This window comes from Lissotriton vulgaris, chromosome 1_1 (genome assembly GCF_964263255.1).
Source record: "Lissotriton vulgaris chromosome 1_1, aLisVul1.2, whole genome shotgun sequence".
Lineage (NCBI taxonomy): Eukaryota > Metazoa > Chordata > Amphibia > Caudata > Salamandridae > Lissotriton > Lissotriton vulgaris.
The window spans coordinates 837957316-837976211 of NC_141685.1; the positions used below are offsets into that span (position 1 = coordinate 837957316).

Sequence of the window (18896 nt, forward strand, 5' to 3'; positions counted from 1 at the left end):
AGGCAGTTTAAGGGGATACATTTCTCACACCACCTGAGGTTCCCAATCTTCTGAAGTAGGCCATTCCAGGTTTCTGCAAACCATTGATTCCATCCACCACAGGCCAGTTGAGGATATGCCATTTTCAGTAGGGTGGTGTGGACTGTGCTTCTGCTACCATCAGGTAAGCATGGGCGGAAAATCCGTTTCGCTCGCGGATTTTGCGGATTTTCGGTAAATTCGCAATCCGCGAGATTCGCGAATCTCCCGCAAAATCCGCAAATCCGCGAGCAGCGGATTTTGCTCGCACTGCTCGCACTGTTCGCGTGAGTTCGCGGCTTCCCAGTACAACTTCGCGCCCCGCGAATAAGTGCAAAATTGCAGAAATACGATCTTAGCAAAACTGAAACTACTTACCAGGTTCAAAAGTTCAGGCTCATCATTAGTAGCCATTTCCTGTAGTGCTTCCTGAGGGGCCCCTCCAGAGTTCAGTTGCCAGTTGCAACTATTATGTGACCCTGCTCTGAACCTCAGAATAGTTACACATATGCCGCAAAGGTCCTGAATTACAGCTAAGGGAGACAAGCAGGAGCCAGGCTGGAAGTTCAAATCCATTAATCAGCCCCTAATTCATTATTGTCAGTTGCGGCAGGGCAGGTGTTGTAACTAATTTTGCAACAATGAAAGCACTTAGCAAGTGCGAAAGATCACTAATCAGGAAGCACTAAGGAAGCAGGTGCCAGCTAAAAAAATATTCTGTGACACATTAATCAGCCCCAAATTAATTCAGGTCACTTGAGGCAGGGAAGGTGTGCTTGCGTTGCCACAATAATGTACACTGACTGGACAACCAGAGGGTGCTGTGATGAAACAGAGGGTGGCATGGGTGGGCCAGAGGGTGGCATGAGTAGTCAGAGAGTGGCAGTGGTGACAGAGAGTGGCAGTGATGAAGAAGAGTGTTCCAAACAGGCTGGACACGTAGAAACAACAAGTTCGCGAAACTTGCGACCCGACAGGTAAGTTCGCAATTTGCGAAAGTGTACAAAACCCTCGCGAACTGGCAGAAACCCGCGCAAACACACAAAAAAAAATCCGCAAATTCGCGAGAATTCGCGGATTTTGCGGATTGCGAGTTCGCAAATCCGCAAAATTCGCGAACGCGAGATTCGCAAAATTCGCCCATGCTTACCATCAGGTGCCTCCTGCTCAGTGGGTGACTACAGAAATATCAGACTCCTTTATGAAACATTATGGTGCTGCTCAAATGGGGCTTATAGGAATATTAAGGCGGGACTCAATGGGTGCTATCTGAAACATGATTGCAAAAAGAGAAGATGATGGACGTAATGCTAAACCAATCAAACATTCACCTCCAGTCACAGATCTGGGTTTCCTTTTGCCTAGCCATTGACCTATACCAACTACTCTCATAAATAATTTGACGGTTTTATTGAAAGTATGGATGTCAATAAATAAAATAAAGGGGCCGCTACACCACAAATCCATGTTGATGTTGAGTTTGTAGTCGCTCTACCCCTTCCTTTCTGTGTTGACACTGCCTTCCCTTTCTCGGCAGATGCTTCTCTGCCTTAAATTCAGTCATTGTCAGATACTCCATCACCGTGCAGGCCTAGTGGCCTGTTAAAGAGAAAGCTATATTCTTACGCATGCCGGTCGATTCCATCCGCGAGGCGGTGTTTACAGTATCACCAAATAAACAGTAACGGGGCATCTTAATCCCGACTACGCCAGCAGCACAAGGTCCTGAGGAGAAAAAGAGAATCGTAGTTTGTTAAGACATCCAAAGAGGAGAAAGCTCCAAAATGACTTTCAGTTATAAAGGTGTACACAGAGCCTGCAAGGTGACCTGACCAAGGATCAGTAAGGACTAAATGAACTCATTTTTATATGGTGATCAGAGCACCATGTAGGCCGCCTGCTATCACACAATTTTTCACCAGAAGTGTTTTTTTTTATGATCCATTACCAGAGTCCTAGCCTGTTTTTACTGAGGATCATCCATGCCGTACCCTCACCAGGCAATAGCATCCGGTTGGTAGTAGCTGATCCTTAAGTAGATGCACATATATTTTTAACAGTACCGTTGGGAGAAGGGGCCTACCAACTCACTCAATGAAGATCCCTCTCCTCCATAGCTTGGGGACACTTGGGGACGCGGTGAGCACACATTGTGTGACATGCCTGCAGAATGCTTTGGGAATGGTGTTCTCTGTGGGAGCATCGTGACTGCAGCATAAGATATGGTCTCCCTTTCACCTTGCTTTCATCCTGGTGGATTGAAAAAGCCCTACACATACCAAATCTTGGGAACTGCCCTTCGGAGACATGTAGGTATCTGAACAAGTCAGGTGAATCCATATACGTATCTTTACCACCCTGGAGATATACCTGGAATTAGTGCCTGGAAAAAAACTATTTGAATCAAGTGAGCAGGGCGCGCCCTGTTCTAGTTAATACAAGCCGTACCCTACTTGGGGTGTCACCTGTTTCATCCCATTACTCATCCAAGTTGGCCATTTCACTTAAGATCGTCCCTCAGCCCCAGAAAAAGCTGGGGCCATCCTAGATGTTTCGGAATGTCTTATTTTAACTCCCCTTCCTTTTCATACCGTAAATAACAGCTTTCTCATTCTGTAAAATGGAGTGTTTATTCACAGTGTGTGAATACTGCATCAGGATTCCAAACATATTACCACCTATTGCTGCTGACCCAAGCTACTCTTTGAGGCTCAAGAGTTCAAAGGGATTATTTGATCAACCAAAGAAGACAGTTTAAGGCTTCAGGGTACCGATACCAAGTTTTAAACACCAGTATATTTGTCAGTAGGAAGTCAGTTCAAAGTTAGCTGACATTCCACACCAGTTTAGGAGTCTGTGTTAAGGGCCTTGCTCCGAGGCATGATGAGGAAAGCTTCTAAACCTTGAAAATTGAACAGAAGCGGTAAGCCATGATTTAGTATGCAAGCAGATCACGCAGACCCAAATGCTTGGGAACAGCAGTCAGGAAAAAAACATATTTGTTTAGGTTACTCACACATCATGCCACCCCTGCACCTGCTAAGGTGAAACCTATTTCTCTTATCTCTCATCTGGCTGCTAATGGAATGAAAAATGTGTATGATGAAGTGCAAAATCCTCATCAGACCAAACCAGATGGGGAGTAGAATTTCAAGCTCTTGAGTGCGCATGTCAATACCTAGGATTTGCACCAATGATAGAGGGCCAACTAACATTTTTACTTACTACCATATATGGTCATGTGTGTACATCTATTCCCTATTTGTTTAGTTTCTTTCTTCATGATAAATATTTGTTGTTCAAAGTTTACTACTGTAGGACGTCTGATTGTGAAGATATGGGAAAGAGTTCAGACATGAACTGTGTTATATTAGCTAAAACAGTCTAGCACCTAGAAGTAAACACTGGTTTATCTGAGGAATCCTTAGCTCACTCTTAGTAGATTGGCATAAATAGCAACGTCTTCCCCTGAACATATGCGTGTAATTGTAGTTTGTGAACAGAAGTACCAAAAACAACGTTAAAATTGAGAAATAAGTTAAAAAACACCCATCAAGTTTGCTCAAAAGAATAAAATAAAATAATGAGCAAGAAAACAAAACATCAAACAGTGTTTAAGGGAGAGGGAGCTAGAATGTATCCCCAAAAATACCCTTAGTATTGTACACTTTAATGCTGTGGCATTTTCAGCCTTGGTGACACACACATCTTAGTAAGTATACTTGTACCTTAGTGTAATGTGCATACACATAACAAACAATGTTATAAGTATAACAGAATAGTATGTTTTTTCACAAAAGAATTCATATTCTAAAGACTGTACTTAGTCCCCAAAGACTTTGACTATAAGTTCAAATTCAATGAACAGCTCAACATAAATTTCCAAGGCACCGTACCTACCACCTATTGCGGTTGAATGTCAGCTGAAAATGCGCGAATTCAAATATCTGTTAAACATTGTAGGACTCCCGTTGTCACCCCTCTTACCAGAGTGAATCCCGATGCGTATCCACACCGGCAGACCTGGCAGGTGCTGGAGCTGGAAGGTTCCCATAAAGCTGAGGATGTCCAGTGCCATGCGGCAGATATCCACTGCGTGCCGGTTGCCGTTCCTATTTGGTAGTCCACTGGCCACCATGTAGGCATCTCCAATGGTCTCCACCTGACGACACAAAGCAGACAGTCTAGAACAAAGGGTTTAACGCAACACACTACTTTGAAACAATCTCTCCCAACTGAGTCTATCCTTCTAGACAGAAGTTATCATAAGGACATGAAAAATCATGGCTATTCCGTAAAAATACCTTTGCTTTTCCTCTTCAGAAAGGAAGTAAAAGGAAAGTAGCAACAAACAGTAGGCAGCACCTTCTTAAAAGCTTAACAGTGTGCTGTGGGTTTTCAGTCGTATTTGCTTAGTTATGTACAGTGTCATGGTTAGTGTGAAGTTTTAAGTATGCAAATTCACAGATAAACAAAGTACTCCAAACCCATTTCCGAGAACTTAATTGAACAAAACCCATTTAGAGTAATAAAAAATGAATAGTAATTTACAAAAAAAATGCAGTTGTCCTGTATTAAATTTCTTTTTTAAATGGATATCCCACGGGGAATCCCGGTGACTGAATCTTTTTTTAATATCAAAGTTGAAAAAAAGAGAAGGAATCAAAGTCAGGAGGAGACAGGGTAGGGAGAGGATCAAGAGGAGGAATAAGGTAAGGTTATAGATGCTGTCATTTAACATGTAATGAGTGACGTAATATGTGAGGTCATAAGTAGTTCATGTCAGGGGTGGAAGTTATAGTCAGCTCAGTAAACTTTACCCGGTGAATATTAGCTTTTTTTGTTTTCTTAATGTTAGTTTTTGTGCTATCTCAACACATAACTATAACAGCACTTTAACCTTTGTTTTTTTCAGTGAGTTTCTTAGGTTTTTCAAATGTAAGTTAACATTTTATCACTATACCGTCACTTTAACTTTTGTTTTTATTTCTATGACTTTCAATTTTTTTTTTTACGTAAGGTAAACTCATATTATAATTCATGATAATAATGTCACTTTACCCTTTTTTTTAGTAAATATCTGGAGTTTTTGACATTATTCACCAAGCCTCAGCCCGCTGAGCACAGATTTTGGCCATGTGCGGCCATTGGTTGCCCACAGGGCCTGGCCTCCGGCTTGACCCTGCACCCATTCCCCCACTGCTTACAGCCTACAGCCATGCAGGATGAGAGGGTTGACTACAGGGCCTTTTTAGCTATTTAATTCCCTGAAGTGGGACACTTTTTTTTTGGAGCCCAGACCTATTTTCTGTCCTAATCCGACCCTAATTGCGAGAGCTGCACTCGCATTTTCAGCCTTCTACCTCATACATAACAAAGCCACAGTTGCATGCCCACTCTTATGCATTGAATCTTACACACATCATAAAGGAATGGTGACATGGGCTTGTTGATGTTCACAGGCTCTTGCCCCCAACACCCACATCAAGGACCTGTATATGTCAATGCTTAAATTTACATTGCCACCTTCAAGTTAGTTGCATGAACGAAAACAGGGGCGGCTCCTCCATTAGGGTGGAGGAGCGTCGCCCCACTGCTTTCTCGCAGTGCGAGAAGCAGAAACATAAAATGGTATAACTTCCCGTTATTACCATTTTATGTTTAGTTGCGGACAGGTGGGCGGGGCTGCTCTGCGAGCAGGGGAGGAGTGGTGTGCCCACTCCTGAGGATGCAATAAATGTTTCGTCAAACCAGTCATGCACACTCTGCCCTTTCTCCATGCAGGCTGCCCTTCATGGAGAACATGGTCTTCGCGTAAGCCCCTGGCTGGGCGGCATTCCCACCAATCACAACACTGTCATAGCAGCATTGTGATTGGTTTAGGGGAGGGGAGGGAGGCTGCCTGCTTCCTGTTCCTGCCAGAGGCAGGAGAGCAGGAGTCGAGAAAACGCTGTACCCGGCCGGCAGACAGGTACGTTTTTTATGTATTATTAAAATATTTGTATTAGTATTAGTAAACTGTACATCCTTGCTCCTGTATGGAAAGAATAGGATCTGCAATGCAAGCGAGGGACATGTCCACTTTGCCCTTGTTTGGTATCTTCTCCAGCAGCAGCCAGGACTGCCAGAGATGAACAGGAGGATTGCTAAGCACAGGGTCGGTAGCATCTCTCAGAAGGATGATTCACTGACATCTGTGCCTGCCACATCTCTTGGCATGCTCCAGGGATAAATAAATGTGTGAACAATACAAAGCCCGCACACCTATCACATTAAACACAATGATTTGAAACAGGTATTGGCAGAGCTAATAGGCCTCGCCCTTGGAACTAGATGGCTTTGCCAATGGTTTTTAGCCATGCTGTACAGCATCCCCCATGCTGTGCGCCATGGCTAAAGAAAATAAAAGCATTATGAAGCCGCAATCGCGCCATTCTGTAGGAACATGCACGTACAAAACGATGCAAGCACCACCCCCACCCCCAAGTTGGGTTCACAAAAAAGGAAAAAAGAAGTGCAAACGCATTTATTTCAAGGGTGGGTGGGATGGGCGCAGGCAGGCAGAGCAACACAGGCAGCCAGGTTGGGGAGGAGCAACATGGAGAGCAGTTGTGAGGAGAAGAAGCAACTGGTGAGAGGGAAGGAGGGCGCATGCGGGATGAGGCAACAGTGAGGGCCAGGGAGGGAAAGAGACGCAACAAACAAGGGAGTAACGGAGTGGGCGGGGAGATAGACCTAGGAAAGAAAGAATAGGGTGAAGTACATGAAGGCAAAAGCAATAGGCAAGGGGCAGGTCGGAAACACACAGCCAATAGAGTGTTGAATAGCAAGCAGTGGAAGTACACAAATCATGTGTCCCTGCGCCAAAAGAGAGACAAATGCAAGAAGAGGAAGGAAAGCCCACCCAAGCTAAGGAATAAAACAAGTTTTTACAATGCAACGGTTTCGCCTTTGCAAAAGTTTGAGCTTTTGTCATTGCAAATGACAAAAAATGTATTTATGTTTTGGTTTTTAAAACAGATAAATAAATGGCATTGTCATTTACAATGCCAATAGCTTAATCTCTCGCAGATCTCACGTATTTACGCGAGTTTGTGCTATTGACATTGTAAATATCGCATTTTATTTATGTTTCAAAAACACACACACAGCCACACACACACAGAGCCACACCCACATACAGAGGCACACCCACATACACACAGAGCCACACACACACACACAGAGCCACACACACACACAGAGCCACACACACACACACAGCCACACACACACAGGGCCACACACACACGGCCACACACACACACACACGCATCCACACACACACACAGAGCCACACACACACACACACACACACACACACACACACACACAGAGTCAGCCACACACACAGAGCCACACACACGCAGGTGTGCGCCAGCGCACGCCCTGTGAGGTGTTGGACTGATTTGGTGAGAAGGGGCTTTGCCAAAAGTATTGTGAGGAGCTTGGTGGAAATTCTCGACCATGTGCAGGCCCTTCAGGTAATCTGTCCTTCATGCAGGCCAGCCAGAGGTGCATCATACGTAGCTAAGCATGTGGTAAACAGTTCGATGCCCCTCCACTTGAAGTTCCCATAGTCCTTAGTGAGCTTCGCCTTGTGAGTTATGGACTTTTTTCTTCTGCTGGAACTTGCCAAGTCGTTCGAGGGCCGTGGGCTTCGTGATGGTACAGGTGAGCTTTAGAGCCTCTTTGCGCGTTCTCACCTGGTTTTGAAATAACAGAGACCTTAGATATAGTCGCCTTTGACCCAGCAACACAGGGCAGCAGCAAATAATGTGCCCTGCTGATTCTGTACGGTACTGACACAGGCGACATCCCTTGTTCCCAGACACACTGTGTTTCCAAAGGGTCCTGAAGTCCAGAATTGGCAGTGCGTGGAGCCTAGTTTTCAATATGTTCCGGAGGACTGTCCTCCCCAGCCCTGCTTTCAAGTAAGGTTGACTTACTGTAAATTTATGTGACTGGACGAGGCCCTCAGCGCCAGGGATATAGGCATGCCACTTTTGACCTCGGTGGCATGACCTGACAGCAGACATATATGCACACTGCACCTGCACATGAAAGCGCAGACTCCAGCAGCAGGCCCATGTTTAGAACATGCCTACATGGACTGCGGACATGCGCTCCTGACCCTAGGCACTCTGCCCATCGGTGGCATGCCCTCCATCCACAGACGCCACAGCTTTACCCCTGTTGCTTCCACCCTTCCCCCAGCTGTCCTTCCACTTGGTGGTAGAACCACGTCCGAGGCTAGGTGACAGGCTACAGAGGGCATGAGATGGATGAAACCTGCAGCATGCCACGTGCTTCCTTTGTGTGGGGTGCACGCGTGCAGCTACGGATGCAAGGGCACATACTCACAAGAGCAATGGGAACCAGCCTCTCAAGGCACAAGACCACTTACCGGGACTCAGCAGCAGGACTCCGGTCTCTTCTCCGTCACCCGGGCCCCCCTCCTGGGGTCCGGGGCTTCACCTCCATGCTGGGGGAGGCGGGGTAGGTTCCCGTCCTCCCCGCTCACCTGCAATGCTTTCTCTCCTGCCATCGCGCGGCTCTCCTCTACGCATGGGAGCCCGCCAGCACAGCTCACGCCGCAGACTCTGCAGCCGGCGAAGTTCCAGGCTGCCTTCGTTCCCGGGGCTCCCTCCAGCACATGGGAGCCCCGACGACCAGCCGCCATGCTCCTCTTCTTTTTCCGGGGCTCCCTCAGCACACGGGAGCCCCGCAACAGGCCACACTTCCTCTTCCTCGGGCCGGCGGCGGGCGGGACTTCCTGCCGGATTGCAGGCCCTGCCCCGTCCCGTCAGAAGATGCCTGACTTCCGGTTTCAGGGAGGGCCAGAAGGATGGTTACAAGTAAAAAGAATAAAGAACAGACAGTAAAAAGCATTTGCAAATAACGTGTTGCCCCCCAGCCCAGAGAATGAAGTAACTTCTGAGTAGGCCGATGTGCACATGTGGTTGGACAAACTGCAGTCAGCGCAAGAGAGCCTTCGTGGCTGAAGTGTGCTGACCCGCCGCCCCCAGGATGCAAAGGGTTAATTATCACAGTAGAACAGACCAAAGGTGACCCCCAAAGTCCCCCATGTCTGCCCATGTATGTGTTTGTGGAAGAAGAGAAAATCATGGAGAGGGATGCAGGGGTAATGAGCAAGAGCGAAACAAGCATCTTGTATATAACCCACCCGCCCCAGCTCCATGAAAAAATGGCGGCGCAAACATAGTGACAAAAAAAAATAAATAAGACAACACCCAGAATGGCCGACCACCGCATGACGTAAACAAAGGGCCGGAGCGAGAAAAAATCACCGGAACGCCCACGAATCTGCTCCGAGAATTACTGACAGACCTCTCTTCCAATGGCTAGCCTCCATTTATGGAGCTAGCCAATGGAAAAGAGAGGCGGGTGAAAGCCCCTTACTGAAAAACATAAAATTTCGCCAGTGCGACACTGCTTGCGCAGTGAACGCCAGGCAAAACCTAAAAACAAACAAACGAGTGACAGTAAAGCCCAACAATGGCAAGCCCTTTATAAGTGCACAACGGATCTTTTCACCAATAGACACCCTACACTGTACAGCAGGCAAAACCTACAAAGGAAAACTCACCTGGATACATGGATTCAGAAATTGGCATATATTAGTCCTATGCTGGTACTGACTTTCACTGCTGCATATGTACAACTTAAGAAGCCATTGATGTAATGGATATTCTGTTTACACTGTAAAGTTAGTTACAGGTGATCATTCTGAAGGGGGCAAGATTAGCTGGAAATGGAGACAGAAGTCTTCCACTACACGGCAGATTTGTTTCCTGTGAGTGGCCACGGACTGAATGGGCATTAAAACTCGACTACTTTCTCCTCCTTGAACGTGATTTCCTCTGCAGAGAAGCTTGCTGTCAATTTGGGAAGTCCCTTTCATGCCATCCCCACCAGTGACGACACTGTACAATAGTTTTTCGATGGCAGTGGCGGTACTGGATATGCAATGAGGAAGGACAATATCCCTACAGTTTAAATGAGGTGAGGGATGTGAGTAGTGATGAGAGAAGACAGCCGTACATTTTGTGTCTATTGTCCCATTAATGCACACCTCTAAATGACCTCCTAAGCATACATGAAGCTAGTCATCTGTTGGGCCGCCCCCTTGTCCGCCAGTCTGTAATCTTAGCCTTCTACATAAGCCTGCTTGTATGCTTTCTGACTGCATCTATGTTGTTTGCGACTGTTTGTTTGAGCCTCTGTTAGTCTGTGTTCTTGTGTACCCACATGCCTGGGAATCTGTGTGTTTGGTCTATGTGTGCAGGGATGGCCACAGCTGTATTTTACTATATCTGGGCCACTAATATCGACCTATATTAATATTGCATCCACTGGATTGCCTAGCACCAGATTACAAAATAAGCATATCATTACTATTCTTAAATTCACCTGTGTAACTTGCGATGTGGTAATTAAGTTGATGTATTGGATGCAATACTGTGTTGCAGATGTTATGTTCTGCAGATTTGGAGATCGCACTATCACCCTGAAGTGTATCCTGGTGCTGAGCAGGTGAGTCTCTAGCCGAGGCTAGGGCCTTGTGGGACTACTCGAAAAGTCAGGTCTTCAGCTTCTTGCGGAATTCAAGAAGTGAGGAGGAAGCTCATATGTGTAGCGGCAGGTTGTTCCATGCTTTAGGAGCGATGTAGGAGAAGGCTCGACTGCAGGATCTTGTTTTCCATATGCGTGCGATGTGTGCAAGTAGGAGTTTGGATAATCTGAGGTGTCTGAAAGGTTTCTGAAAGCAATGTGATTGTTGTTGTAATTTGGGACAATGTTATGTTTTGCCTTGGAAGTGTGGGTGAGAGGGGAGTAACTTCGAAGCCCATGATGGTGGCCGCACTTTAATCTAGATCAGCACCAGCCCTGACGTCCTGCTGAATACTGCCCATCCAGGAGCAACTGCCAGGGGGGACCTGACGCTGCCCAGGGGAATCCCGCACAGCCTGCTTCTTGTTGCTTGATTCTAGGGTGGTCGAATGGGGGTCCATGACTCCTGCGAGGTGAATCCACTGCGGGGATGGTGCACCCCAGCTACATCTGACTGCCCCCCCCTAGTTTTGTTTTAAGTAATGTTATTGTTTTTCTTGGGTATGTTTGTTCTACGGGGAACAGATGCTTCTGGGCTTGAAGTATTTGGTAAGAGGTAGTGGGGGTTATTTGGGGTTCAGTTATGTCGATCTGGTTGCACAAAAGCACAGTGGTTGGTATGTGGCCCCTGCCATGCAGGTGCGTCTTACACACCGCCCACCATGACTCTTTCAGAGGGTGACACCTATTGTAGGGTTCTGCCCCAGGAATGTAAACGGTTTGCTGGACATGGTTACAAAGTCATGTATCCTAAGGTATGCCCATAGACTGGCTCTGGCTGTCCTCCTGCTCCAGGATACCCACTTGCTGGGCAACAGGTGTTCCTTTTAGGCCCGTTGGGGCTTCAACCAGGTGTACTATGCGGGATTCGCCAGGGGCTGAGAGGGGTTGGCTATCTTTCAACACAGAACCTTCCGTTACGGAGTTTGTCAGGATAGGCTGGGGTGATACAGCCTAATCAAAGCCTGCATGGGCAGAAGGTCATGGACGATCGCTTGTCTGTATGTGACCCCCACCCTACGGCTGGTCACTATGACAAAGCTAACTAGGGTTCTCGGGATAACCCTGGACAGGGGGCTAATCGTGATGGGTGATTTTTAATGATGTCTTACACCCACACTAGGACACACAGGATGGGGCAAGTGGGAGTAGACAATATTCTCTGGCATCCTGGGTTGATTTCCTGTGTTTATGCGATGTCCAGAGGATCCGTAACCCAATGACCCGGGAACACACACAGTATTCTTACTTTCACAAGTCACACTTGCCACTGGGCCCTCTCTTCCTCCCCTCCTCAGATATACTCAGGGTGACTGGAGGCAGGATTTATCTGAGGGTGTTGTCTGACCATTTGCCCATTGAGATGGAGCTGGGGCTGCACAAAGTAGGTCGGACTTCATCTGGGCTCTGCCAGCAGGATGGTTGAAAGACAGTGAGTTCCACGATTATGTAAAACATGAACTGGACTTTTTTTTTTGGCTAATTCTACCCCTGACATATCCCCAGTGACACTGTGGGAAGCCATGGAAGCAGTTCTCTAGGGGAAGATAATCGCTTTTCTAGCTGGCAGAAGGGAGAACGAGAGCAGGAAACCCGGGTATTGGAAAGAAACCTGGAGTAGTTTAAAAGACTTTATGCCCGGGGAAGGTAGGAAAACTACCTCGTCGCCTTGAGAAAGCACAGGAGGCCCTTATGCAGTGGTTGATGGGGAAGCTAAAGCAGCTGTAATGAACATGCAGTCTAGACATTACAAATTTGAGGATACAAATTTGGGGACAAGACTGGGAGATAGCTCCACAGGCTGGAACCCACTTCTCTGACAGGTTTGTTCCCCAGATCCATACACAGTCCAGAGCGGGGTCTCATGTAACATTGAAAATAGCTGATGCCTTTGCGCATTACTACGAGCATCTGTACCGATCGACCCCACAGGGCCAATCTGAGCAGCACAACCCCATTGCTGTAGATCTAATGTTGCCACAGCTTTCCCCGGAGGCTAGTGCAGACCTATAAAAGTCTCTTACTGAGGATGAGTTCTCCGATACCATGCAGGGAATGTGGCACAAGGTGCTCACCACAGAGAAACCTCTTACGGCGAGAAATTGGCTTTCCAAATCCATGTTTATACAGGTGCTTGGGCTGCAACACCCCAGACCGGCTGGTCAGGCTAAGGGAACAATGGGAATCCAACTTGGGTCCCCTGGAAGAGGAGAAGTGGACGGAGGCTGAAATGGTGACCTGGAAACTTGGAATTCTGCACACATACCTTTGATACAGTTCAAGTCTTTCCATAGGATATATTTCACTCTGGCGAGGTTGTAGACAATGGGACTTGTGTGTGGCCCCGAATGTTTCAGATGCGGCGATCCCAGGGGTACACTAATGCATATGGTGTGGGAATGCCAGAAAATACAGACCTATTGGGACTAGATATTTCGATTGCTAGAAACAGTGATCACATTTCCAATTGAGTGGGACACTAAACTGGAACTTTTAGAGTGTTCCCCTGGTGGGACAGGTCCAAGGGACAAAAGATTTTATTCGAATCGGGTGCATGGTGGTAAAACTGGATATTGCTGGTCATTGGAAGTCTAAGGAGGAACCTCCGAAGGTGAAATGGCTGTGAGGGATGAATTATAGCTCATTAGCTTAGGAGGCAGTATATAAAACTAGAGGCTACCCTAAAAAATATCTCAAAATCTGGGGATCTTGGAGAGAGCAGCACAATATTCCATGATTGTCACTGGGGTTGACCTGATTCTTGGTGGGGTGGTGAGACAATCTCCGGGACTCCAGACACATGGGAAGGATTGAGGGCAACAGCTAGACAACGTACATGTACGAGCTGATATGTAACCACAGGGTTTTGAGAGACTGTATTGTTCATGTGGAACTTAAATGCACAATACAAAGAAACTTCAGTTTGAATGGTGCTTGCTCGTGTATGCGAAGCCAGTGGAGTTCCTTCAGGTATGGTGTGATGTGAGTGCGGTGTGGACGGTTGAGAGTGAATCTAGCTTTGGAGTTTTGAATGGTTTATATATTTTTCTAGTAGGTTTTTGGTTGATCCTGGCATCAAGGATATTCCCGTAGTCCAGATTGCTTGTGACCAGGGCGTGCATGATGGTTTTAGGGTGCTGATTGGGAGCCATTTGAAAATCTTCCTCAGCATCTTCAGGGTATTAAGGCATGAAGTGTCGAGGACTTTGAGTTGGGTGGTCATGTTGAGTTTGCTGTTGATCTCGAGTTTCTTGGTGTCAAGTTTGGGGTGGGTGTTGGTCCTAGCTATGTTGGCCACCAGGTGGAGTCCTATAGTGAAGTGCTCTTCCCGAAGATCACACTTTTGGTCTTGTCGGTGTTCAGCTTTAGGCAGTTGGTCTTCAAACGGTGGGCGATTTCATTCAGGCAGATATTGATCTAGGTACCGGGCATCTTGTCCTTGAGGGAGAGAATGAGTTGTGTGTCTTTGGCAGAGGAGAGGACCTGTCATGAGAGCAGATGATGCTGGTTAGAAGGTTCATGTATGCGTTGAAAAGGGTCACACTCATGGAGAATCTTTGCGGAACTCAGAAGATTAGGTCGAGCACATCCGATGTGTACATTCCCAGGTTGACTGACTAGTTCTTTCTAGTAAAGGTGGAGCAGATCCATCAGAGTGCGTGTCCTTTGGTTCTGATGTTATGTTGGGTCTGGATGAGGATGGGATAGGAGACAATGTCAAATGTTGCAGAGAGGTCAAGGAGAGTGAGGGCTGCCATGTCTCTTCTGTCCCCAGTCTTGCGAATGCCATATGTGGTGGTGATGATGGCAGTTTCCGTGCTGTGCTTTGCTTCTGAAACCAGACTGAGTAGTGTAGAGGAGTTGGTGGTTGTTGAGGTATTCGGTGAGGTGTCTGTTGATGAATTCCCCTAAGATCTTGGATGGAAATGATAGCAGGGTGGCCGGTCAGCAGTTAGAAAGCACTTAAGGGTCTGCAGAGGGTTTCTTCAGCAGTGGGAGGACAGTTCAGTGTTTCAAAGTGTCTGGGAAGGTCACAGAAGAGGGGAAGACATTCAGAATGGGTGTGAACATTTTGCAGATGGGTTGCAGTCCTCTGGAGTAGGCATGGTGGTGGCAGGGTTCACATGGGGCCCTGAGTGGATAGACTTCATGTAATGTATATGTAAATGTATAGGCATTTATATAGCGCACTACTTACCCGTAGGGTCCCAAGGCGCTTCGACCGCTGCGAAACCCTTCCTGGCTTCCCTGAGAGATGGTCCCTTAATGGGTATCTCCAGGGTGAGACCAGGCATCCCCGGCGGTCTGGTGGGGCCGTTAGTGAAGATGAGGCAAGCTAATGCCCAGAGTTGCCGAGTGTGATCGCTGATCAGAGTGGGCACCGAGGGGAGAGAATTATCGAGTCCGCTGACCCTGGTCCAGAAACCTGCCGCGCCGGGAATCGAACCCTGGTCCCGGGCCGTTCTCTGCTCTCGGGTCTGCCGCCTCTAACCAGTGTGGGTAGCTTTGGTTCTTTGGATACGATCAGGAGGCATTTGGAGAGGTCTATCACATTCAGTTGTGGATTCAAGTTGCTGTACATGGCCGTGATTTTTTTGTCGAAGAATTTAAAGAGATTGTTGCAGAAATTCTGCAAGAGGGTGGTCAAGTTGGAGGAGGTCGCTGGTAAGGTGAAAATATTCACAGTGGGGAAGATTTCTTTGCTTCTGTTGGTGCTGTCATTGATGTGATCCACCAGAGCGGTGCGACTGAAGGTCCGGATCATTTTGTGGAAGCATCCCAGGGCAGATTTGAACTTGCTCCCATCTGTATTGTCCTGGCACATTCTCCATTTGCACTTCTGTTGTTTGAAGTGGCTTTTTATCAGTTTGAGTACCTCTATGTACCTACTGGGCTGGGTCTAGGTCTTGTATTTTTGTGTTTGAGGGGGGCAGGGAAGTGAACACAGGAGGTGATCCAATTGTTTAAATTCTTGCTTTGGGGAGACTGATGCTGTGTTTGGTTAGGATATTGGGAGGATTGTTGCAGTCCTTGTCAGTGATGCTGTTCCAGTGTTGGTGGGCTGGTCTGCTGGAGGTGTGTGTGTCTTGGACCAGGATGGGGATGCTGAACTTGACTAGGGCATGTTCTGTCCAGGAGTGGTGTGGGCTTGTCAACATCGATGTTGTTAAGAGTGGTGAAAATAGGGTCCAAAAGGTGTAGGGTGATGTGGGTATGTCCCTTTACCCGTTGAGTGAGGACTAATCTTCGAAAGTCCTTGATGAGTGCTTTTGAGTTTGGGTCAGCGTGGTCTTCCAGAGGGATATTTAAGTCTCTGAGTAGGATGTAATTGCCAGCGTCGAGGGCAAGTGGTGCTACGAAGTCCCTGATGTTGTTGCTGAAGTTGGTGCACAGTCCCGGTGGTTTGTAAATGAGATTTCTCCTTAGATTGAACTTAGCTGTGACATGGAGCTTTAACAATAAGTGTTTCACATTGGTGGATGAAGTGTCCATGGAGTTTATACAGCTTATAGTGTTCGTGTGGATGATGACGATTACTCCTCCGAGCTTGGGTAGTCTGTCTTCTCTGGTGATCTTGTAGCTGGGGGATGGTTAAGGTGATGACAGGTGTTGGTGAATGGTTCAGCCAGGTTTCCATGGGGAAACGTATGTCCGTGCAGCATGTCCCAGCTCTCTGTGGTGTGTTTATTTAGTGAGAAGATGTTGAGGAGCATGCATGCATGTGTAGGAGGTTACTGGATTCCGTGAGTGTGTGAGTTGGCTGTTGGGTGCAGTTTGTGAGGTTGCAGGGAGTCTTGGGTGTGAGTAATTGCATGAAAACATGCATGAACAGCAGAAGAAGGATTACTTGGTGTTGTGTGGTGCAGCAAGGCAGAAGCATGTAGGGCAGTGGCTGGGGTTGAGGGCACAGATGATCACAGAGGGGCAACAGCAGGAGGGGTGAAGACCGGGATTGCCTTTGGATGCATATAAAGCATGTAATAAAGTTGGGGATGCTCATTGTTGTATATGTGTTGATCTGCATGTGAATGCACATCTGCATGTTGCTGTGTATGTATAAGTGGACATATGTGGGCTCTATGTTAGTGTGTTCATTGATGTTTTTGTCTGTGTGTAAAACATCATGTAAATACCCAATGATTTGCAGGTGGAACTTGTTAGTATTGTCCTCTGTTGACACAACTGTAATTGTAATTTGATTTATTTATCGCTTACTACCCCTGACGGGGCGCTGAAGCACTTTATGGCGAATGGCACACTACTCCGGAACCCAAGGTTAGTGGCTAATCTAGTTGTTATTGTTGGTTATTGTGATTAATCGAATCCTCTCAAGAAAAAATTGTATGAATTTTCTCTAGTTACTTTGTAATATAATAATATCAGTTAGGTGTAGTCATTAGTGAGGGCTGTATAGTTTCAGATGAATGGTTGGTGAGATAGGCTGGCGGAGATTAGGTAATGTTAGGTTACTGGGATAGGGTTTTAAAGAGGAGAGGTTGTGATCTATTAAATGAAGTATCAGCCAATTGCAGAATTTTCAGTAAAGATTGAGACAGCCAGGCAATAGACTGAAAGGAGGCTAGCCTCAGAAATACATAGGTATACAGAGTATGAAAGGTAGGTAGAGGGTCACTCTGAAGAAAGAAAGGAGAGGAATCAAGCGGGAGTTAGTCAAGGTCAATTTTTCATGCAAGATTTAAGATTATAGTGAGAGAAGGCTTTCTGAGTTAGTAAGCAATCGGAGAATATAAGCTGTAAAACGAAACAATGCTATATACAGTGCTCCACACTCGGTGCACACAACTTCAACCTGTAATTCTGAGGGTACACATCATTTAAACACCGAGAGCCCTAACCTATTGTGCCCCAAGCCTAGGACAGCACTTTTAAACATAGTCTGAAGTATCCCAACCTTACTTGTATTTGTGTGATTAAATGTTGAAATTACACAGTATCGGATATTAAAGCCTTGAAAGTGCTGAGTTTGCAGTCTGAGAGAAGACAGCTGCGGTCAGAAGCCTCGGACTTCGCCAATGGAGAACCTGATTACTCCATTCTTGGCCAGGCACTCCCTGCAAATAGTAGAGGGGCACCATTAGTCACTTCATGGGCAGGAGCCAAGGTGGGGAGTCCTTTGTTGGTTTTGCCACAAAAGGAGGGTTGTGATGGCATCGAGGGGCAACTGTGATGAGAGCCTTTAAAACGTAGAGAGGCGAGAGTTCAGCCTTTTTTTCTCTCCTCCACGCACCAGCATCCAACATACCGGATCAAACAGGTCCTAGAGTTTTGGCCCCCTTCAGAGCACATTACCAAAGGTGAGTACGCTGGATGGAGGGGCACGGTGGTGGGGGGCTACCTTTTGCGTTCCCTCGGTGCATCTAGGCACCTTATATTTATTTTCAACGCTGCATTTTTTCAAGTGCCTGCATCTAATGTTATGTAGTATTGTGTGCTTTTGTTCAAAAGCCCACTTAGTTCCTTGGTGTAATCATTCATTCCTCGCTTCTAAAAGATCTCTCACCGTATGTGGGATGAAAGTAAGAGGCATGAATCCTGGTCGGTTGACTCAGATCAATAAGAAGAAGACCATTAATTTGGGCATTATAAGTATCTTTTAATAATGCTTCATGGAGCAATCTGGTTTGTGGTGTTTGCTGAAAAATTATACCCCTACAACGTGTATTTGTTAGTTCGGAGCTCGTGCTGTTTGCAGGTGTGGGATATTTTGCCTCCTGATTCGCTAATGGATGGGCACTTGGACCTAGAAACAGGTGTTTGGGTGTAGTTGGCTAGGATACAGAGTTTGCAGGTGTTGGCAGGGGAAACAACCAGAATTACATGGCCAGAGCCATGCGTTCCGGAAGCTCGCAAGCGTACCATGCTTGCCCGAACACCACATTTGCCTAAACCACCCATGTGCGTGGTTAAAGAAAATGCGCTCTAGTGTTTGGGATTGACGGGGACTCGAAACAGGAACAGGAGCATCGGAATGGGAAGAGGACACGGACAGGTAAGTGGGGCTGGGGCCGGGTCTGGGTGTCGCTTTCGGGTGGTGGTGGTGGTGGGGGTGGGGGGGGCGGGGGGGGTGGGGGGTGGGTTGGTGACAAGCTTTTAGGGCTCGAGAAAGGGAAGGAGTCAGGTAACTTTTAAGGAGGGGGTACATTTTTAGGGCTCATGGCAGGAGGAGGGGGTTTGGGTAGCTT

At 46.9% G+C, this 18896-nt stretch overlaps 1 protein-coding gene across 1 annotated transcript in view; it reads right to left on the reverse strand.

The window, feature by feature from the left end:
• Positions 1 to 18896, reverse strand: part of LOC147747989 (guanylyl cyclase C-like) — a 679125-nt gene that overhangs the window by 52013 nt on the left and 608216 nt on the right. Inside the window, exons 23-24 of the mRNA XM_086957579.1 lie at positions 4006 to 4180; positions 1645 to 1743 (exon numbers count right to left, since the gene is read on the reverse strand). Coding sequence (XP_086813705.1) covers positions 1645 to 1743; positions 4006 to 4180 — 274 coding nt within the window. The remainder of the gene's footprint in view (positions 1 to 1644; positions 1744 to 4005; positions 4181 to 18896) is intronic.